Source organism: Syngnathus acus, chromosome 13, assembly GCF_901709675.1.
Source record: "Syngnathus acus chromosome 13, fSynAcu1.2, whole genome shotgun sequence".
NCBI lineage: Eukaryota > Metazoa > Chordata > Actinopteri > Syngnathiformes > Syngnathidae > Syngnathus > Syngnathus acus.
Genome location: NC_051098.1, coordinates 12,652,217 through 12,674,946, shown reverse-complemented (window position 1 = coordinate 12,674,946; position 22,730 = coordinate 12,652,217). Strand labels below are relative to the sequence as shown.

Here is a 22,730-nt window from a genome sequence, read left to right as displayed (position 1 = left end):
AAAATATTTTAGTAATGCATACTCATTTTTAAATGTCATTAAGTTAAATGTACATATACAATTATTAAGGGTACCTTTTACTTTTAACATTGGTCATAATGGTAGAACTTGGTTTAAACGTTTTGAGAACTTAAAACTATTTACAGAGAAACATGACCACCATATTTAGTTGGATTATTTAATATTATACGTACAGAGTACTTAAGGGTATATTTTATACAGAGAAATCTCCCCGTAGTGTTTTCCTACTGCGTTAACAACAATCCAATAGATTAACGATAAGTAACGGCAAATAAAATTTTTAAAAAAAGTATAAGTATCAAAAGCAAAGTGCTAAATTTGTACAAGAACAAAAACTGTAACAGTAAAAAGAAAAACAATGACGTGTGCAGTTATGTGGCATGTGTGTGTGTGCAATACAGTACGTTACACTTATGATAAATACATGAGCCCGACATTGCAGCTGTGGAGAAAAACATGCCGGCAAGCGCATGAAACACAAAACTAGACACAAACGACACCACGGGAGGCCATGTTAGCAAAAGAAGCGCAAAACGCCAGTACGCCCCCCCCCCCAAAAAAAACTAAACTAAAAAAGGGCATAAAATGCTGATTCACACTGTCTAAAACCAAACGGTAGCAGCAAGTCGGAGGCAAAATATTTCACAGTTTGTCGAGGCGCAAGGACGTCCGGAAAGCCGTACGTAGCTGAGTAAGCGCTTTGCTGACGAGTCACACACTTGTCGTAGCGCTTTTCCACGACTGTCTGACATCTTTGCATACATCTGAAAAGTAGTACAAGTACGCTAGATGTTAAGAAACAACATTTACAGAGATGTCACGCAGTAGTAGAAAAGGAGCAGCGGAACTTCTACCCGTGCGCTGAGAATACGGGTACGCGGCGCCGAAGGAAAAGGACAAAGCGCTGCAGCGGCTTTCCACGCGGTCGAGACAATTGTGCAACATATTCGGAAAGAAAGCACATTCCCCGACGGAAACGGCGACAGAGCGCCAATAACACTGCTGGTGAATACCGAGACGCGCGGCGTGATGGGTTGCCGTGACGACGCGCTAGTTGAGGCTGCAGCAGCTCAGGTAGCTGATGGCTTTGCCCTCGCCGGGCGCGGGCGCGGCCTCGTTGTCGTCCAGCTTGTTGCGCTTGGCCTCGCGGATGAGCTGGCAGGCCAAATCCAGGAAGAGCTTCTCCACGTTGTCCGACTCCTTGGCGGAGGTCTCCAGGTACAGCATGCGCTGCGCCTCCGCAAAGTCCTCGGCGCGCTGCCGCGCCACCTCACGCTTCTCTGACAGGTCGATCTTATTACCTGAAAAACATCATTCAAATTCAAAACCTCCCTGAAAAAAACAAAACTAAACAGTGGACTGGATGCTTCCGTTCAATAGATTTCATTATCCAGATTTTTTTTAAATAATCAGGCGATGAATCGGTTATCGGAATTTCATTCTGCCAAATTGTTCCGTTCACAGGCAAATTATCATTTGTGTCATTATTTTCGTCATTGTAGAATGAAATATTGTATATCCAAAGTAGCAGAGGTATCGATACACAGTATCGGTGTGTCCTCAAAATGAATCTTGTGTTGCTATTGGCCTGAAAAAAAGGAGTGTTATGGAACCTTTCTAATTCCACCCCCGCGCTGTTTTCTATCAACTACTCTTTTTCTTGGACGTAGAAGGGCACTCACCGACTAATACAGTGACCACCTGGTTGTTGGCGTACTGCTCGATCTCGCGCAGCCACTCGGGAAGGCACCGGAAGGAGTCCTCGCAGGTGATGTCGTAGGTGAGAATGAGGGCGTTGGCACTGCGGTAGTAACTCTGAGTGATGGAGCGGAACCTCTCCTGGCCTGCCGTGTCCCATATCTGCAGCTTCACCTTCTGCCCCTTAATCTCCACCGTCTTAATCATGAAGTCCACCCCGATGGTCGCCCCCTGCCCGGGCGGGAAAAGGCCCTGAGAAAAGCGCAGAACAAGTTGAGGCCAGCTCCCGCCATTGCTCATCAATGACATCAACCACCCCCCCATTTGAAATCACACCCACCTGAGTGAAGCGCCGCACCAGACATGTCTTCCCGACTCCGGCGTTCCCGATCAGAACGATTTTGAACAGGTAGTCATAATCCTCCATACTCATGCTCAACTAGACAAACAAACAAGATGGAAATATCATCACCACATATGTCATCCCCAAGTCAGCTGCAGCCACATTGGCAAATCAATCGCCAATGTGACACGCCGCAATAATATTTCACACCGACTCGATGCGGTATCGTTTCTCGATTTAAATAGGGAAGTGATGGTGACGAGCAAATAATTGCTGTTATGCTGATTCTATGTTCTTTCTCTCCGTTAGTTGCGCCGGCCAATAGCTTTCCGATCGTACTTTCTAAAATTGTACTTTTCTGCAATCAGCGTATCACCATTCTTCTGTAGTTCCTTGCGAGATGCCACAAGAGCCGTGCTTTGATTGCTATAGCCTGAGCACAAAAAAATGCGAATCAACTTATTTGCAAATGCCCAACCACAAAGAATGAATTGAGGCACGAGCTTGGTCACGCAACGAATCACACTCGCATGTCAAGGCACTACTGTATAACCGTTATAAAGGACCAAACGTTGCGCAATATATTAGACAGCAGATGAAACTAACGGTGCACTAATAAAATTAACCACACAGAGCAGTTTTAGGGTTTTATTTTTTTACGCCTCATTTTTTCATTGAGTCCCTATTTGTCTATTTGCCTAGCCAAACGGACCCAGGTATAAAAGTGTCAAACGTGGACGGTTATCTTGATTTTTCGGCGAGGACGGCTAATGGGCAGCTAGCCACCGAGTGAAGCCATTTTGGCTTCATCCAGGCCATTTTGGCTCTTTTCCTTTGTGGAGCTGAAGACGAAACCCGATGGAGGAAAAACACGCGAGTGACACTTACCTCACAAGAACAAACAGGGGATGGCCCCGCTTTTGACGGCTACTCGCGATGCATAGGTCACCTCATCAAGCAGCCACACTCGCACGCACGGAACAAACAACTGGGCACGGCTTGCTGGTGAAGTAGAACAACTCCGGTGTGTGTATCTTCTGATGGACGACGAGAAGGAGCAGCAGCAGGAGGAGGAGGAGGAGGAGGAGGAGAACTGCATTTCAATGACGTCTTCGCTAACGGAACACTGCATTGCAAACTCATCTATTTCTTCTTCATTTTTTAAATTGTAAAAAAAAAAAAAAAGGAAAACGTGCTTCATATAAAAGTGCTTCATAAAGAAAATACAAGTATATTGTTACCGATGATAATGATAATCATTTTTATTTTTCTATTCATTAAAACATAATTTGCGTGTTTAAAAAAACGTTAAAAATCCGATTACAAAAAATAGAATGAAAATAAAACAGCAATATTAAATCATGCTGTTTCAAGTGTCATTCTTTTTGAAGAAATATAAATCAAAACAAACGCCTTGTTCCCGGCCGGACTTTTTTTCCTGGCACTACATGACGTCACACCTTGACTTCCGCCGGAAAACGGAAGCTTAATGGATGGAGTCTGCTCATCACTGAGGTCAACACAAGACGAGAGGACGTCTCTTTGATTTGGTGGGCCATGGGCTTCATACCGGACGAGGGCAAGGGGCTCCCTCCGCCCGGCATCGTCAACCGGAATTCCTTGTGGCTGGCCGGCGTGGGCTGGTGCACCGCCATGCTCCAAAACGGCCTTAACCACCGGCCGCCGCTAAAATCAGGTTAGCATGTTAGCTTGCAACCCTTTACACTTCTCATCTGCTTACTTGCATGGACCAATTTGTGCGAGTAAGATCATTTAATGTATGTTTTAAGTCATTTGCATGTCTAGTTTAAAATGCAATTGATTCGGGGTATTCTAAGTTTAAATGCTGATCAACCAAAATTGTGTTTGAACTTAGAATGTTTACTACTAATGTATAATTTGCTATAAAATTTTGTTTTTAACTGGTTGATTGTTTTGCCATTTTAAGAAGCAGGTCTTTTTGTGGGGGGGCATTTTCCACCTGTTTGCTGTATGCTGGGATTTACCCATGTGGGACTAATAAAGGAATGTTAATGTCAATATTCACGTACCAATCTGTTATCAGGAGCTCATCGTCAGGTCCTGATGGCGACTATCGGCTGGTTCATCGGCTACCACGTGACAAAATATGAAAATTACGTGCACGCCAAATTGGACCGAGACATGAGGGAGTACATGAAACTGCATCCAGACGACTTTGCCCCCAAGGGTGAGTTCAAATGCTGTCGACAGAACATCTATTGATTGGTATTGGACGGCTTTGGCAGCAATTTAAGGAGACTATGATAAATGCTGTATAGATTATATGCAATAATCAACATCTTTGTTTTCGTTTCCCCACCAGAAAAGAAGACTTTTGCTGAGATTGTGGAGCCTTTCATTCCTGTGCGCTGAGATGACTGTCCTATCACACCTGTCCAATACTCTGTACATAATTCAATAAAATTAACTACAACATAATCCCGTCATCATTTTGTCAATGTTTATTCACTCGTACAGATTTCAGAATTCTTCAGAGTGTTTTGCTGTCCCGTCAAAAAAAAGACCCAGCTTCAGGTAGCCAAAATGGCTGACTTTTGTGGCTGTGACCTTAAGACTTTTACATGCATCCTGTAATAGAAATTCCAAAAATGGAGCGTGAAGAGCGGTCTTATTAAGGCAACACTGCCGTGCAAGGCGATGACATTTCAAACAAACGTCACAGTCAGCGGCCGCAACATTAGGTACACTTCCACCATCTGACAATACTGTACAAGTCACCCACATCCATATCGAATTATTTTTTTACTTAAACCACTATGACAATCTTGTCTGCAAATTTTAGAGACAAGGGGAAAGTAGCACATTTACAGATTTGACTTCAGCCACCTGAAAATTTGAAGACAAGCTGAACATGGTTCGTGCCTGTGCACGACTTTTTTTTTTTTGTACAATCAATTTAGACTACTTTGGCCATCTTGTGTCACACACCCTTCAAATCAACAAAGGTTCCAACAGATGCCCCCGTGAGTTTGAAAATGATTCGTTGTCAATTGTGAGCAGTGGGGGAAAAAAAAAAAAACTAAGTTACCTGAGCCTTGCTCAAAATCAACTGGGTTCCTACCTTCTGAGGCCTCTATTGATTACATTGTCGCAAAGCAGTCCAGCAAGCTGGCAGTGTTCTTGGTTCCGTGCCGCCATGTTTTCTTTTTCCTGAAGAATTTTCAGGATTTTGAAAAAAAAAAGGCTTCTTCCTATGATAGTTGGGCCTCCCTCCACCAGGGGGCACCGCACGCTTTTAACGTGGGCGGCATCCCACCTGGCTCCTTATTAGGACTTCTTGCGTAGTCCCATAACGATGATCTTCAGGACGTGTGTGAGGTCCATCATCTTGGTGAGCATCTCCATGATGTCGGCGTGCTCCCGTGCGCCGCTGATGAACTCTTCCAGGGTCAGCTCGCCTGCAAGGAGCGATTTAAGACGGCATCTGAAATATCATGCGATTGCCGAGACTTGTTTGCGATCTCACCTTCCCCGTTGACATCAATCTTCTCGTAGATGAGCGCGACGATCTCTTCGGGTGGAATTTCGTAGCTCCTCGTGATGTCCTGAATGGCCTGTTGGGAGACACGGACGCTCAGAATGCTTCGCTTCCACACAGTGCCACATCGGTGCTGTTCGAACTCTGAGTTTAATCACTTTTACAGATTTCCTTGCAGCTCACAGCACAAGTAGGAGACAGTGTTGACTAGTTCGGTGCGTTTAAAAATAAGTCCTGGATTAGACCTCGTTTCGAGTTCATTCACTTAAACCCGCTTTCGCTAAGCCTTAATGCTTCTTGGACTCGTCAAACTGTGAGGACTAAAACATTTAAAAAAAAAAAAAGAAGCTTACCTTGAAGATGGTCTCCATTTCATCTTTGTCAATTTTGCCATTCCCATCCTGGTCGAAGAGCTTGAAGTACCACTTGAGCTTCTGGTTGACTTCTCCCTTCAGGAGCAGGCTGATGGCGGCGATGTACTCCACAAAGTCGATGTAGCCGTCCTGAAAAAGGCCCGACAGGTGAGCTCAGGCTGCCCTCCCACCTCGCTATAAATCAAAAATGGCTCCATCATCTCACCCCATCCATGTCGAAGGTGAAGAAGACCTGGTCCACGTAGCTGCTGGCCTCCTCCGTCATGCCGTTCATCTCCAGCATGGTTTTGAGCTCGAAGAGCGTGATGAGGCCCGACGGCGATTCCCTCATGAACTTGGTGTACCAGTGGTGCATGTCCTCCTCCAGGATGTCGTCCAGGTTGGAGCCGTGGGCGCCCATGCTGGACGGCAGGCTCCTCGGGATGTGAATGAGCGACGACTTTGGACGACGAGCCCAACGACTGAAAAGTCGCTGTGTGTGAGAGTGAACTTAATCTTCTTGATCTTGGCAGGAGCCAAAAGCAGACATAACCCTTTAATGGGATAACGGGAACAAGACTTCTTAGAAGTTCACCACAGTTTTTGGAAGCCTTAAGATGATGACCTCTTCTCCTCCTAAATGAGATTCCTCAAATGTGATCCTTCCTTTTGTACATCACTTGCAAGTTTGGAATTAAACTTCTTTTCCTTCCTTTCCTTATCACCTTTTGTCTACTGCGCTGAGAAAAAAAAAAAAGGCCCAAGAAAAAGCCAAGCACACTCAGCATGTTAGGCCTTTAATTAATGTCAGCATTAGGGATAACCTCGATTGATCTGGGTAGCGATGAGGTAATAAGATTAATGAACACAAATTAGTGTTAGGATGTTTGTTCACGACAATTTGGCATGGACAGCTTTGATCCAGTTAGTGGCGCTGATAAACACGCTGGTGAGGTTTTGGGCGGGGCAGCATCTACAGACACCCCATCTAACGAAGAAAAACATTTTGCATATTAAATTACAATTGTTATTCGGTGACAGGAACTTAAAAAAAAAAAAAGTGGACGTTTTTCCTATCCAATTTTTTTTTTTATTATTGAAAACAAGTTACTTGGGGCAGACACTGTTGGTCAATGGACAGTAAACATTGCACTCATGTATTACATGTAAGTTTTGTGATTTTTTTTTTAAATACACGCAAAATGCGGACCAATAATTTTTTTTAAAAATATCACGAGAAGTGTACTTCCGTATTCATCATAGGACAGCAATAATCAAACTCGACAAAGATTGTACAGGAAAGCAGGGGGGAGGAACAAGTGCACCCTCTAGTGTTCAAGCAGAGAAAACACTGCAAGATTTAAGATTAAGATTAAAGATTAAAGTCCCAATGATCGTCACACACACACCTGGGTGCGGTGAAATTTGTCCTCTGCATTTAACCCATCCCCGTGTGATTTTAATCCATCCCCTGGGGGAGAGGGGAGCAGTGAGCAGCAGCGGTGCCGCGCTCGGGAATCAGTTGGTGACACAATGTAAACAACAATCCTCCATTTTACAACAAAAAGAGGGATCATAATCAGTTTCCTCAATGCCGTCATCTTGCAAATATTCAACACTGAATATCATAAAAATATGTAAAACATACACACAACTTGCCATTGCAAAGAATAATACTCTTTTGTTTGACAATGATCTTACATTTGTGACCCCCGGTCTCAGATTTGCACACAATTTTTGCACGTGTATCTTTTTGCATTTTCTGATTAAATAATTAAGTGTCTAGTATGTACAAGCCTCAATCCATCTATTAATTCACATTCAATAATCTGTTCAGCATATTTTGTAATTCGAATTAGCAGCACGACATAAAGTGGTGAGCGGGCCAGCCTCGCAGTCAGGAGATCGAGGTTTGAATCCCACAAACTTACATGTGAGGTGACTGGAAGACTGGAAAAGGCCCATGTGAGTGTCATACTTGTTGGTTTGGATTTGTCCCGTGATTGTGGCAACCACTCTGGGGAGCGCCTCATCATGTGACGTTGTGCAGGCGTCCCTAATATTATGACATCCCCCTCAAAAATTTGGCCTCGGAAGACGATTTTGCGTGACTACGTGTGCTTCTGCGACGCACAAACCACGGCGTCAACGCACCTCATGACAACTCGAGGGAAACGGGGTCGATGTACAAAGCCGAGGAAGCGGCGCGGTCCTGCGCGTAGAGGAACTGCCGGAGCACGTTGTAAACCATCTTCCGGCTCAGCGTGAAGTTCTTCAGCTGCTCCTGGTGCTCCTCGGGCATGAAGAACGTCAGCTGGTACTCGGCGATCACCGAGCCGTTCCTGGCGAAGGAGAAGAGTGAGCCCCACATTCCTCACAGGTGAGCGGAGACGCCGTGCTTACCGGAGAGTGTGAATTTCCGCTTTGGAGAAGTAGCGTCCGAGCGCCGGAGAGGATGTGTACACGTTTGACAGCTTGAGGGGAGAGGAGGACATCAGGTTGAGACACGCCCAGGCACGTAGCTCACCATCGCATTCCGAGCATATTAGCGAGTTAGCGCTAAAGATAAGCAAGTCCCAACATTAAAAGAATTTTCTTTATCTGAAGCCTCTCACCTTGCCTTGCAGGTCGCCGGTGAGGTCTCGCCTCCGATTGGACGAAAGGCTGAGAAGGTCCTCGGTGAAGTTGAGGCCCGGCAGAACGAAGCTGCCGTTGAAGAGGCGAGGAACTCGGAACGTTGAGCGGTTGAACTTGTCGTCGGGGTCCCGGTACACGACTGCGCCACATCCGGTTATTGTTCGGATTTCATAAAGGGGCGCTATGTTCAAAGTTTTGACTTTGGGAGCCTTACCTGAGCACAGGGACAGAGAGATGAGAATGACGGCCACGAGGACGACGGGGAGCAAGAGAAGGACCATCCACAGACGCACTTTGCCGCCGCACACGACCTTGCCCAGCTCCCGCTTCACCCTGTGCACCGCGCTCTCCTGACAAAAAGCACACACGCCAATCGGACCTCGACTCCCAAATCCAGAACCAGGAAACGCGCTAGCACATCAAAACATTGTTGACTTTCAACATAGCTTAATGCTGCTCTGCACTAGCAGATTTTTTCTTTTTTTTTTTACTATATCACAATTTCATAACATGCAATTGAAGCTAAGAGTACTGATGGGAAAATGAAGCTTCAAAGTTGAAACTGCTCCAGATTTGTTATTTTTGCAGGTATGAAAAGAAAGTCAGACCTTAGAGCTCGAGATCGCCTCGGTTGCTGAAGGCATCGTCTCGCCGTTGCAACCGTTCCTCTGAAACAAAATGTACACAAACACACACTCAGAGCACACTTCCTTTAAAAGCGCCGCCCCTTGCTCATTTTGGGGTCATGCTGGTGAATCATATGTCTCACAAACACTTCAGAATAAATAAAAATCAACTCTATTGCACAGTTGGTGTGAAATTTCACAGTGCACTTCCTTTTTTTTGGTGTGAACTTTCACAGCGCAGGGGAACACTGGATGTATTGGACCACTTCCTATTTATTTGTTGTGTCCAGCTCACCTGAGCACTCAGGAGCCCCGACGTTTCCTCGCATCCTTTGGGGTGATTGTCACCGTTACCTGTGGTCACCTGCCATTAAACACACACACACACGATGTACGTCAAAATGTAAGCATTTTTGCGCTCACATAGTTAAGATCATTTTACACTTCACATCATTTTTTAAATGACATCTTTAATTTTTACTATTAATTAATATCATAGTTAATCTTTTAAATTAACAATATTGAAGTTACACATTACTTTGATGATATGAGGTCATAGATTTTTATTGTATTAGTCATATATAAGATTAAAAGCATTTGAGATTCGGGTCGAGATTAAAACCATAATATGACAAGTCACACATTTTTCAGGAAAATGTACTGACATAAAAGTTGCAATATTATGAAAATAAAGTTGTTTATTCTTTAGAGAAAAGTCTTTCATGGGCAACTAACGAGAATATTATTAAACGGCAATTAGCAACTTCTTGCTGGATAAACGATGACGTTATGAGACTGAATGTGCAGTCAAGTGTTCATTTGGTCTACTTGTTGGAAAATAAATGCTCAATTACTCACCAAACTTTCCAGAGCGTCGCTCCCATTCGTTTTTAATTCTTGCAACTCAACGTCCACGATGTGCATGTTGCCCAAATAGGAAAGGAGGCGTCGGTGGTGAATAAATACAATAATAAACAAATAAAAACCCGTCCAAACCCGGAAATATCTCGGCTACGACAAACACGAACCTTCCGCGGGGAACCGTAAACGTCTAAAACGAAAGATAAAAGCAGAATAAAGGATTCTGGGCTCAGTTTCGACTGAAAAACTCACGCACGACAACCACTGAGCCGCCAACTTGTGCTGACCTCCAGACAGGTGAGAGGCAAGCTGTCAGTTTCGATCAGTGACGTCACACGAAACAGCAACACCTGAGCGCTCCGATTGGTCACCTTTCCGGAAATGCTATGCAAAGCTTGAAATGACTATTAAAGGACTCATTTGCTTTCATTAGAATATAAAATCTTTTTACTTCAGGGTTGTTTGCTGTTAAGTCAGTGATTTTCAAATGCAACATGAAATAAAATTAAACAATTGAATCGGTCTCATCAACCAATTCATCTAAGTACACGCATTTTTTGTATTTTAATTTATGATCAGCGTACACGTGAAGAGACTTGTACGCAACACAAACGAGAAACTTTATTATAGTGCATGACTTTTATAACCCATACCCGAGTCCAGCCTGATGAGTAATAAAAGACAACCAGCAAACAACATAAAGGAAAATCTATGCAAGCAAAGTATAAAGAAGTTAACGATTGGAAAATATGTGCGTTCTTGTGAGGTGCTAATTGTTCCCAGATCAGAGGACCGCGTCGGCATCTGCTCCATCCGTCCGCACTTTCCCCTCCTGTGTCTCCCCTTCTTGGGCAGGGGGTTCTGCTCGCTCCCCCTGCTCCTCCTTACAGTCTCTGTCCTCCTCCATTTCCTCTCCATCTCCCCCCTCACCTTCTTCACGAGTGACCCGGTCCGGGCATTGTAACACCACGTCCCCGTTGGCTTCGGGTGAGTGCAGTTGACACGGCGACGGGATGCGGCCGAAGAGCGTCGCCTCCTCGCCCGTGGACCTCCTGTGCCGTCTGGTGGGCGGGCGTCTCTTGAACGACAGCCGCACTCGGGTCTGACAGATGTGGGGAAAGGTTAGCTTCACTCAATTGCAGATGATTGTCGATCGGATATAAATCAGAAGCACTTATTCTCATTATATTTTATATATCTCATGATTCTCTGTTACTATAGTTACTATAACTTATTCTCTGGTGGCACCTCTCTTGTGTATGAGTGAGATCTTCACAAATTCTCTCAGCCAGAGTAACGCCGAACGCAAATCGGATTACGTCTCCAATGGTGCGGGCCTCTGCGGCTAATCTGGGTTGCGCGACACCTGCAGAGGTAACACGCTATGGGCGCTGTGTGACATAATCGCTCGCTCTGCAAATAGCCTCATGGGCAAGCCCGTGTCAAGGTGACAGAGGAAAATATATGTAGTAGTACACGTGTGCAGTTAAAATACATTGGGGTGATTCTTTAAGTCCCAAATTAAACGGTGGCAGGCCATGCTTTTGGCACCCGGGACTACTACAGTGAAAATTCAGACAGAACATGAATAGTAAAAATCTAGATGGCACCAAAACACTACTTTTATATTAGACTGGGGTTTGGTCTGACCACAAAAGAGCGGCACTCCAGATCTCAAAGGCCCTCGGCAGATAAAACTGCCCTGGCGACACGGACCCTGAAATCTGATTGGACAATAGCGATGAAATGAAGAGAATTTGGGTTTAAGTCAGTATTTTTGACACCTTGTGGAAGTTGGGCAGCGAGGTCGCTTCAGGAGGGCTGTCGAAGCCGACGGGTTCCCCCTGACCCTCCTCGTCCTCCTCCACGGACAGCTGGGTGGGCAGCAGGGTGGGGCTCAGCGGGGTCGTGGCGGCGGCGGCGACGAGCGGCAGCGACGGCGAGTCGGGCTGCCGGTTGACCTCGGCAACTTTGGGCGACGGTAGCAGGGTGGAAGGCGACAAAGCGAGGTTGGCCTATGGGGGAAATGGTAGCTTGAGGTATTTTCTTCATCCCTCTGTGCCGCCACTTGCTATCCAACGAGACTTTACAAGAATGAACATTTTCAAATGCTGACACTTAAAATGCAACATTGGAACTCAATCTTTTATCACACATACATGGAGTGTCTATTTTTACAATGAGGCGAGTCACAAAGGTCCTGCGACCAAAATAAATGTAACACTACCACTCGAGAAGAAACTACACTTCCAAGCTAGAAACGTCTATCCTACCTGCACAGGCGAGAAGAAGAAGAGGGAAAAGCGGCAGCCCTTTTGTCCCATGGCTGCCACCACGCGTGTGACAAGGCTGGCGATTTGGAGCCTTGCTAGAAACCCCACGGGCCCGTCATCCCATTATTAGCTGCTTAAGCTGAGCTCAGCGGGGACAACTGCTCCATCCTAAGCAATTACCTTCAACCTTACGTGGTGTAATGGCGGTAGTTGAACAGCAGGTGGAAGCATTGCGGTACCTGAAGTCTTTCGATGATGGAGGAGGAGCTCTTCGTCCTGATTTTGATGGGACTCGGGACCGTTCCGTTAGTGTTCGTCTGGAAAACAAACATTGAACATGATTATTTGACTGCAGATGCAAGTTTTAAAATAGCAGCTCGTGAAAGGAACTAATAATAAAAAATAAAAAACACCTCACATTAGATTCCTCATTGTCCCGGATGGGAAACCTGAGTGAAGACGGAGCTTTTCGTCGAAAGGGCGACTGCAAAACAAGAGCAAAAATATAACAATGCAAATGTGTGTCGCTTGTGTAACTCTCCTCAAAAATATTGAACTGGTCCAACCTCATCACGCGCGGCGGGCATGGGTCGTATCTGACCTTTGAACCTGCCAGCCAGCTCGGCCACCGATAGCTTGGATGGAGACTCCTTGATGCACACAAGTTGAGAAGAAACATTCACTTTTTTCATTCTTGTCCTTGCATGAGCAAGTTACTTGAACCAATCAGATGTTTAATTCCAGGTTAGAGGTGAGGTACACAAAGAGCTTTTCTCTCCCTCCCTCGCCTCCCCTTGCTGCCCGCTAGCACGCACACTTTCCGGCGTAACCCATGGCAACGTACACACAAACTAACGCCTGAGCTAGGTACACACACCTTTTAATCACAAGCTTTATTTTCTTGATTTTCCCCCCTAGTCATATTGTCAGCATGAGCTCAGCACCGCCGCCGCCCAAACGCATGACATCAGAGCGTCAGCCGCCGACGCCCTGAACTGCGGCCCAGAAAAACGCCACGGGACCACCCACTCCTGCAAGCGCTTTAACGCTTTCCTGACCGCGAAAGACTTAGTAAATCAATATTTTCTTCAAGTTTTGTCACACTGAACAGGAAGTAGACTTGGAAAAACAAAGCTTGTGTTGCTATTGATCTGATTTAAGCTGAGCTGTGACCATGTTAGCTTGTGTGGGTGTTGTTTTTCGTCACAAAAAACATGTTTGATAACGTACTTTGTCATTCTCAGTATATGCCTGACCCCCCCCTAAAAAAAAAAAGAAAACGGCGAGCCATATTTAGCAATCAACTGCATGTACCGTATTCGAGCTTCAGTGGGAATGACTGCGGGACAAACTATTTCTGGGGGCAGGACGGGCCTGGGAAAAAGTCCCCGTAACAAAGCCTGGCCAGCGTGGATGGCCCCTGGGACAGAGGAGAGGCTCCGCGATGGGCCCGAGCACATCTGGAACACACTCAAAATCCATCCAATCACAAAGCACCTCTATGTATGTTTTCGTCCGTTTGGTGCTCCGAGTTACTTTGCAGATGGAGCCCCTCCTCGTGAGAAGTGTTTCGATAAGCATTGTTGGTCACGAGATAAGGTCTGATCCCCGGCGGGAAGCGTTCTGTTCAATCGACGTGCGTGCGCGTGAAGTTTTCCAGCATGACCCGGCAGAAGACCGCACAGAGCCGACTATTGTTTCTCGCTGCGGCTTTCCCGAGAAACCCGAATAGATCTCTTGGATATGGAAGCAGAGGACTTAAGAAACAAAAGCAGATTCATTTATATCAATCACATCCTATGGGAACATTTTTTTTTTTAGAAATAATGGAAGTCAACAAGCACAAAACTTTATCAGCAAATGACAAACGTGGCTCTCGGCTGTCAAGCGAGCACTTTGAGCCACCGTATTTGAGCTAGCTGCATCCTACCAAAAAAGGGCAACAACTGGGGGCACATTTTGAGTAGCGGCTGCTGGAGGAGCCGGTGATAAAGTGGAGATAACGTTTCCTCTTCCTGGAGCTGCTTCTCAGCCCTACAACAAGCCGTGGCTGACGTTTTTCAAGCTGACTCCGCGTGTCGTTGCGCCACGTTCCGAAATAGCAGCCTCTTTGAGGCTCCTCCTCTCGGGCCTCCTTATCCGCGAGTGACTGTGTGGTTCCCACCCCGGCTATCTCTAAACACCATAGCAGATTTTACACGGAAACTTGCGAGTCTTTGCTGATAGCGGAGTAAGAAAACACATTACGTGCTCGTTTTGGGGTAAGCTAACATGACGACAGAGGAAAGCGTAGGCCCAAGTTCACACGGGGCTGCAAAATTGAAAAAGGATAATACATATGCCGTGCCTGTAGATGGCAGTGTGACAAACACAGTGCTAGTTAGTTAACACCAATTACTGCTTTCCTATTGGCTAACCAACTATACTGAAGTGAGTTGAGGAGCTTCATATTGACAAAAGTCACCCTTTGCCGCCATCTTGTGGCATCCGTGTGTCATTATTAAAGGAGACATCAATGAAGTGAGTTGAGGAGCTTCATTTAGACAAAAGTCATCCTTTGCCGCCATCTTGTGTATGTAATTAAAAACCTTTTTAAAGGGGACGTCAACAAATCGAAACGAATACTCGGCCTGAGTCCTCAGACAGCAAAATGTAGCGATGGCACATCTTGTAAAGGCACAAAAACAGCCCTATTAAAACCTCCAATGACATCATGAAACTTTTGGAAAAGCTTCGCACGGAGCCAGAATCTGACTTGAGTAGTGCACCAGCAGGATGCAGGATTCTCCTGCAGAACATTTTAGCAGCCAGGAAGTAACGAGCACTTTCCTAAAAAGAACGCCAACGTTTTACTGTACACATTGTGGCCAGTTCCCGATGTTGCGTGTCTGTTTTCCTTTTACAGCACAGCCCGTCTGATGCCACATCTGCCGCCAATCGAGAGCTCTACTACGACGTCACCTGATCCAAAACAAGTCAAATGACTTCTCGTGAAGCCACGTTACATAAGGAATGTACGGCGCCGTCAATAGTATTCGCTAACCTCAAGAATCTGGCATCCCAATCAGATACTGTGCATGCTGCAGGGTGGTGCTGGCAGGCCCCTCATGACACACATGAAACACTTGGAAATAACTTTTTTTCTTTTTTAAATGGCTTGTTTTGCTGTTACAGGGAGGAGGCTGCTCAAAAAGCCGTCAGGGAAATACCACAGAGGAGAAGTCAAACAAAAATAGGGGGAAAGTCTAATACTGTACTCCAGTTTAACTGACTGAGTGCAGCCCCAGGAAGTCCAGCTTAAACACTTGAAGAGTACTTTACGTATAAATAAATACCCGCAGCAAGTAAGATAGGATATAAATAATTTCTTTAATGTTTGTGGGAAGAAGCGGCCAGCTAGTTTATTAATTTATGTAGAGTGAGCTTCAAGTGTCATCATTAAAAATATGACTTTTTTATTTTAATCGATTACACAAATTCATTTCAATCAATTTTTTTGTATAGATAAAAACTAATAAGAAAAATGTCCCATGAGCTAGATTTATCTATAGGTCCTACCTAGCCCCTACTTACAATCTAAAGATTTTAAAATTTGAATTAAACGACATGTTTATTTGTTTTTTAATTCAAAACCAACCTTCATGAATTTGTGATTATTTTTGTAAAAAATAGACAAGTTTGGTTTGGCTAATTAGGCCCAAAAGAAATCTTATTTTTAATCTGTTGACAAGCTTTCTTACTTTATTTTCTAGATTTAAATCAACTTTTAAGCTTTTTGCATTGTACAAAAATGCACAAATAGACAAATCAGCTCTTCCCTGCAAGATCTTAAAATCTTAAAAATAGCATAGGTGTCAATTCATATTGTTTACATATTTTAGGTCACGTTTTACTGATCTACACTTCACTCAAAATAACACTCTAAACGTTTTGTATTGTATAAAAAAAAAAGAGAGGGAAAGAGAATAATCCTAAGAAGAATGACATGAAAGAAAATGGCATTAATACGAAAGAATCTTTAAACTTTAAAGACAGGAAAGTCAGTTGTTACCTCCATCCTGGAGAATGTTCTTCTTTCTTCTTCTTTCTCTTCTTTTGGGTGACTTATGGTCGTGGAGTTAAAATAAATAAAAGTGAATGTGACAGAGTGGGGCTGTGTGTTTATATCCGGACACAAATGGACCCCATGGAAGAAGAGGAGGAATGCGACTTTTTACACCGTCAAGTCAGCCATCTTAAGTACTACTACTTCTTCTTAACAGTTTTCAAAATAAAAGAAATAAAAGCTTACGCTTCCATATCGCTCGCTTTTGAGGGACACACATTTGCCTATTTCCTCATTTGACAATTATTGCCCACTCATTTTGAACCGCGGAAAGTTGTTTGTTATATTCACCTACAAAATACAGATTAATGTAGTTCTTTTTGAGTGATATTCCAACCGCGCCAGTAATTTAGTCATTTGATTTAATTAAATTTCCCATTAAAATGATGCTGATGAATTTCAGTGTTTATTCTTTTTTGCCTTAGCCAAACAGCAATCTGAGGTGACAAGCACCACGAAAAGTCAATCAAAAAAGAGCCACTCGTGACAAATAAAATCATATTGTGAGCGATTTTGTGCAAGGGCCACACGCGTCCAGCGTGCAAACAGGAAGCGACCCACTTCCTGTTCATGCAAAGATCCTGATAAGTGCACACATACACGTACGCACACCACATTTACATCGCCTGAAAAGAACATTTGATGTTGTTGGTGTTGTTGTACGTCATAACATGTTGACAATGAGACAATGTGAAAATGGGGCGAGTAACTACTAGGACGCTGGCTCCCTCTAGCGGTGTATTAAAGAATAATTGCGAAGGTGGAATTCAGCATATATACCATTTCAAAAATGTTTGCTTTTCAATTCTTGAGGTTACAATTCTAATCATACAAAGCAAAATGTTGAGTACGGTTCAGTTGTATTTAACTTGGAAGTAACTTCAAATCTTTATTTGTGTAATTCCTTCAGATAACTTATGTGTGAAGTAATCATTTAAATAATTTGTCTGGATAACTGCAAAAAGTTACTGACAATCTTTCGGAATAAGCCTCCGGCTCCTTTTTGATGAACACTTGGCCTAACTACTATTTTATATGATACTTTAAATTTGAGAACCACTGCCACTGTATTTCACATTGATTTTGACACTTTTCAGGCACAAGAGCAAATGTGCTTCCTTCGCCAAAATGTGCTGGAGGACTGGCTGGCATGGAGCTAGTCCTGCGCTGACAAGCTGCCATCATTTAACTGTTGCCCAAATGCACTTAGAGGGGCCATTACCTTGAATATGGTGATGCGGATGGGAGTCAGGATCCCGGTAATGTAATCACCGTGTCACATTTTGTGCCAGTCCAGACGCTTACGTGGCGGGCCCACAAGGACCTCAGGGCTCAGCTGGCACTGGCACACACACTTGACTTACACAAGAAGCTTTATTTGATAGGGATTCGATTTTTGGGGTCCTCTAGCTAGCTTTTATTTGTTTTATCATTGTAATAATTGGTTAGTTTCTTCTCTTTGATTGTAAGCCACTTCAATTTTTAATTTAAAACGATTTTTTGGAGGGGGGTTTAACTTGTATTGACTATAATAACACAACAGGCAAAACATGCAAACAAACACACTTATCTTTGATCGGATTTATTCTAAAGCAAACCTATCACAACATTATCACATTGTCACCCATCATTTCTATGTAATATTGCAAATATTGTAAATGCAGCTGCCATGAACATTACCCAATGAAGACAAAATAGCACGTATAAATTCACCCTCAACACACTGAAATCATGTTAAAGCTTCTGAAGGTAACATCAATCTTTCAAACGGAAAAGCTAAGCCAATGGAAAACAACACATTTTATATATCACGCCATGGATGGCTTTGAACTATTATAGATTATTTGGTACGGTATTTGACCTACTCACTCGGTAATCTACACTTTTTTTTTGCTGTATTTATATTTGGCTAAGGCGGCTCGGTGGCGCGCTGGGTAGCACGTCCGCCTCACAGTTAGGAGGGTGCGGGTTCGATTCCACCTCCGGCCCTCCCTGTGTGGAGTTTGCATGTTCTCCCCGGGCCCGCGTGGGTTTTCTCCGGGCACTCCGGTTTCCTCCCACATCCCAAAAACATGCTTGATAGGCCGATTGAAGACTCCAAATTGTCCCTTGGTGCGAGTGCGGATGGTTGTTTGTCTCTGTGTGCCCTGCGATTGGCTGGCAACCGGTTCAGGGTGTCCCCCGCCTACTGCCCGATGACCGCTGAGATAGGCTCCAGCACACCCGCGACCCCCGTGGGGACTAAGCGGTTCAGAAAATGGATGGATGGATGGATTTATATTTGGCTAGCTATTTTTAATGGCCAATCAACTTTGTATTGATCAGATTTGAACCTAAATTGTTCGTTGTGTTACAATGCATGTTCTAAATCTTACATTAGTGTTCAAGTACACATTGTTATTATTCATCCAAACATAGCGTTCCCACATCTAATAAAAAATTTCAGTATAATGACAATAAAATTGTTTACAATTCTTAGACACATCACAAAAACGACACTATATATTTCTAACCATCTAGACATGTTTTTACTAGATTTTTTTTTTTAAGATTTTAAATTATGATACTGCCTTGAGGCATAAGTGACTCAATTTACACGTTTTTCTCAGGATACGAGTTGTCGTTCGACTGACTTTTTTTGCGTTGACTTATGTGAACAGACTTAAGACAAGTCACTTTACAATAAGCGGCAGTGTGGCAAACAGTCAACAAATCTTAAAGAAACTTTAAAGCAGTTTGTTGGCATTGCCAGCTGACGTTTACTTTAATACTAACCCTAAAATCAAGAGAATTACACTCTGTATTCATAACAACCACACGGCTTAGCCGCTCAGTCTGCTAACTTAATGCTAATGCTAATCAGCATCAACATTGCTGCATGATAAACCTTTAAGCAACATACAGCGCAGCGACACATGTAGAAAGACATGAACAGTACTCGCAGTCATATAACGTTTATCCTCAGAAAAAAAATTGCTAATATCAGTGCCGTACTGATGAGTTGAGAGGAATCCAGACATCTCAACAGACAGTATCTTATAATTGCCTCAAGGTGTTAGTTCTTTTTAATTCAATTTAAGTACGTCATTACTGTGTTTTAATTGATTTTAAAGGGAAAAGATGATCTAAGATACAAGTGGTTTAAACTCAACGCTATCCTGTTACTTATGTAAACGTAAGTAAATCGCCAATGTAGGGGGCGCCATATTAAATGTCGCCACATCAGTTCTGCATTCAGCTTTGGTATTTTTTGTCCTACGTTAAGCAGCAAACCTCGTGGTGCGGGCTTTCCGTCGATATCTTCAACGCTCGATGACGGAGAGGCAGAGACGTTGGCCGGTGGTCCCGGTCAGGCTCTCCGCGGGGTCGGCGGTGCTCAGCTGGCTCTGGCGAGCGCGGTGGTGGTCCAGGGGAGGGTCGGGCCGCCAGTGGAGGAGAAAGAGGCGTTTGGCGGCCGAGCGGTACTTGCGCGACATCAGGTTGTAGACCACCGGGTTGATAGAGGCGCTCAGGTAGCACAGCACCATGGAAGCCATGTTGAAGTTCTGGCTCAGGATGGCTGTGTCGTAGTTGTCCACCTGGGCAAACAGGTTGCGGCCGATGTGGTAGGGAAGCCAGCAGATGATGAAGGCCAAGACCACCACCACTAGGGGGCGCAAACACAGAAAATGCCACAGTATTAGGAGGTCTTGTTACCTAGCTGGCCCACTGAATCGATTTAATCTGTTTGTATTACCTCAACTCAACTATTCTCAATAACACGGAAGGGGTTTGTTTTGCCACCCGGACGTGTGAAACGATTTCTACAAGCTGCAAAGCTTCCTTGAAAGAGATTTACTGCCATGGGGTGTTACGCGAGCAAAACGAGTCCCGGCAGATTAGACGAGAGTGAAAAGGGTCGTTAGTGCTGATTAATGATCATTCATCCGGGACGATCCAATTGGACTCCTCGTGGCCGATCGGGCGCCATGAATATTCTCACACGAGGTGAAGACAATGTGAGAAGAACAAAACAATATTGGAAACTAATATAAATGCCGCCACGCTGCTTTTACAGAGAACAATTAGCGCGCACACGCACATCGTTCAGTGTGACAGGACAACACTAAGTGAAAGCAGGGAGACAAAGCTTGACAAATTACTTGTGGGGACCAATAAGAGCAAGCAACCCGCAACTTGGAACCCTATTTTGACACCCAAATTATTTGATACCCTAACCCCGATTTTGAATCCCTAATTTGAAATAATTGATGAACCAAAACCTTACCATGCCTGAGAGCCTAATTTGGAACCGAACTTGGTACCCGAACCCTACACTGGAACCCAAGCCAGAAATCTTCTCTTCAAATGTCAGTTTTGCTTGAATGTAGCTCAGACACAAAAAGTCTGTCCACTCACCAAGGATCTTGACGGTCTGCCTGTGCGAACGTTCTCTGGCGAGCGCGCCGGGCCCCCTCACATCGGCCCGGCTCCTGCACAGCTTGAAGCCGATGGAGCCGTAGAGGAAGACGAGGCAGAACATGGGGCACAGGAAGTAGCCGGTGGACACCCACAGCATGATGTGCAGCCGGCCCGAATGGATGGCGGCGTCCGTGTGCTTGCACTGGCCGCCGCGTGTCCCCGTCACGTTGTCGTACTCCACGCCCACCAGGAAGAGGGTGGGCGTAGATGAGGCCAGGGCGAAGCCCCACAGGGCGGCGATGATGTAGTGGACGCGGCGTTTGGTCACTAAGACCTTGGTGCGAAGCGGGAAGCTGATGGCCAGGTAGCGCTCCACGCTCAAGGCGGCGATGTGCAAAATGGTGGCCGAGGTGCAGCCCTCGAAAATGTAGTGGTAGAGCAAGCACACGGCCTCGCCGAACAGCCACGGGACATACTTCCACAGGCGGTAGAGGTCAAAGGGCAGGCACAGGAAGATGAGCAGGTCAGAGATGGCCATGCTGGACAGGTACAGGTTGGTGGTGGTTTTCATGTCCTTGAAGTGCTGGATGATGAGGATGGTCATGGTGTTGCCCGCCACACCCACCACCAAGATGGCCACGCAGATCACCGTCACGGGGATCAGCGTGGAGGTGGGGAACAGGGAGCCCTCGTAGTGATGGTCGTCCACGCCGCTTCCGCCGCCGGGAGGGTCGGGCGCCTCGGGCGACTGGAGCTCCATTTGGGGTCTGGTCCAGGGCATCGTCACTTCACTGATATGCTGGAAGAAATATTTGAAAAATAGCATTCAACGATTAGCAAGCAAAAAAGAATGAATCTGAATCAATCTGAAATATAACACAAAATAATCATAATAATAATAAAATACAATCAACAAATACTAGCACCATAAAGCAATTAAAATGCTCTAATTCTAGTATTTAAAAATATAAAGAAAAAATATATACACATAAACAAATGTAATTATGAATACTATAAGCATCCAAATAAAAACCCAATCAATGAATGGATTAAAAAATGCTGATATTCAAATAATTACAAAAAATAAATAATAAAAAGACAACTAATAATGACATATCGGAATAAAAGCATCCACTGTCCACAACATTAAGGAACATTACAACCTTAGCAAAACAGGACACTAGATTAGGTACATGTTCACAGAAGATCCATCAATTCCAGCAATTCTGCCTTTTCCAATCAAATGAATAACAAGAAATGCATGCTTTACCTGGAAGATGGAAGAGAGGATCTCCACCTGAGGGCCGGCGACAAACAACGATATGTGCGATCCGGCGACAAGAGCGAAGAGCAGCTCCTCCTCCTCGTCTCTTAATTGAATGATGACAATGGGAGGAAGTTAGCATGCACATGTGGGAGGGTACGATTCTAAATCACCTTATTAATCGGGCTTTTTCCACACTACTTGACACGATTCAGAGCTCTAGATGAATACGGAATAAATGCTCAAATGGTATTATCCTACTTTTGCATTGAATTGCAAAAGAGTGCTGAAAAGTGTAAAGACCAGTATGTAATATCAGGGGCTGAATCTGTTTTTGTTCTTTAAATGAAGAGTGAAATGCTAAACACTATCTTTGAGATTCATTCTTGTCTAAATTAAGGTTTAGTATCAAATCCTTGATTGCGCTCCGAACACTGGGGCCGACTTTTTCCAAGATGGCTGCAAACTTGAATTCACTTTCCTGCAAAATGAGGGGGAAAAAAATATTAGTAGAAACCTTTGAAAACTGGATATTTAAATAAACAAACGGCCACATTTAAGAATAATATATCTTTTATTGTGCATGGATTTTTTTGTAGATATCATGGCTATACATATACACGTTAAA

General features: G+C 44.4%; 6 protein-coding genes across 6 annotated transcripts; 1 reads left to right on the top strand and 5 right to left on the bottom strand.

Annotated features, from left to right (window-relative positions):
• Positions 1-164: 164 nt before the first annotated feature.
• Positions 165-3,152, bottom strand: rab30 (RAB30, member RAS oncogene family). Its single transcript, XM_037267716.1, has 4 exons — positions 2,951-3,152; positions 2,060-2,158; positions 1,704-1,971; positions 165-1,322 (listed from the first exon to the last, which is right to left on the bottom strand). The coding sequence occupies exons 2-4, from the start codon at positions 2,150-2,152 to the stop codon at positions 1,072-1,074; spliced, it is 612 nt and encodes a 203-aa protein (XP_037123611.1). The 5' UTR covers positions 2,153-2,158; positions 2,951-3,152; the 3' UTR covers positions 165-1,071.
• A 357-nt stretch (positions 3,153-3,509) lies between these two features.
• On the top strand, positions 3,510-4,522 carry ndufc2 (NADH:ubiquinone oxidoreductase subunit C2). Its single transcript, XM_037267861.1, has 3 exons — positions 3,510-3,758; positions 4,128-4,271; positions 4,407-4,522. Exons 1-3 carry the CDS (start codon positions 3,620-3,622, stop codon positions 4,454-4,456), a joined length of 333 nt encoding a protein of 110 aa, XP_037123756.1. The 5' UTR covers positions 3,510-3,619; the 3' UTR covers positions 4,457-4,522.
• A 3-nt stretch (positions 4,523-4,525) lies between these two features.
• guca1c (guanylate cyclase activator 1C) lies at positions 4,526-7,294 on the bottom strand. The gene is made up of 4 exons (XM_037267860.1): positions 6,162-7,294; positions 5,936-6,085; positions 5,571-5,658; positions 4,526-5,502 (listed from the first exon to the last, which is right to left on the bottom strand). Exons 1-4 carry the CDS (start codon positions 6,354-6,356, stop codon positions 5,372-5,374), a joined length of 564 nt encoding a protein of 187 aa, XP_037123755.1. The 5' UTR covers positions 6,357-7,294; the 3' UTR covers positions 4,526-5,371.
• A 171-nt stretch (positions 7,295-7,465) lies between these two features.
• Positions 7,466-10,373, bottom strand: LOC119132508 (TPA-induced transmembrane protein). The gene is made up of 7 exons (XM_037267859.1): positions 10,057-10,373; positions 9,494-9,562; positions 9,181-9,240; positions 8,787-8,922; positions 8,551-8,711; positions 8,339-8,409; positions 7,466-8,277 (listed from the first exon to the last, which is right to left on the bottom strand). Exons 1-7 carry the CDS (start codon positions 10,120-10,122, stop codon positions 8,091-8,093), a joined length of 750 nt encoding a protein of 249 aa, XP_037123754.1. The 5' UTR covers positions 10,123-10,373; the 3' UTR covers positions 7,466-8,090.
• A 115-nt stretch (positions 10,374-10,488) lies between these two features.
• On the bottom strand, positions 10,489-16,538 carry zgc:153184 (uncharacterized protein LOC751652 homolog). Its single transcript, XM_037267858.1, has 6 exons — positions 16,384-16,538; positions 12,899-12,982; positions 12,751-12,816; positions 12,572-12,649; positions 11,844-12,074; positions 10,489-11,161 (listed from the first exon to the last, which is right to left on the bottom strand). The coding sequence occupies exons 1-6, from the start codon at positions 16,387-16,389 to the stop codon at positions 10,844-10,846; spliced, it is 783 nt and encodes a 260-aa protein (XP_037123753.1). The 5' UTR covers positions 16,390-16,538; the 3' UTR covers positions 10,489-10,843.
• A 2,175-nt stretch (positions 16,539-18,713) lies between these two features.
• On the bottom strand, positions 18,714-22,579 carry mlnr (motilin receptor). Its single transcript, XM_037267246.1, has 3 exons — positions 22,109-22,579; positions 20,836-21,637; positions 18,714-20,083 (listed from the first exon to the last, which is right to left on the bottom strand). The coding sequence occupies exons 2-3, from the start codon at positions 21,617-21,619 to the stop codon at positions 19,740-19,742; spliced, it is 1,128 nt and encodes a 375-aa protein (XP_037123141.1). The 5' UTR covers positions 21,620-21,637; positions 22,109-22,579; the 3' UTR covers positions 18,714-19,739.
• Positions 22,580-22,730: the final 151 nt, after the last annotated feature.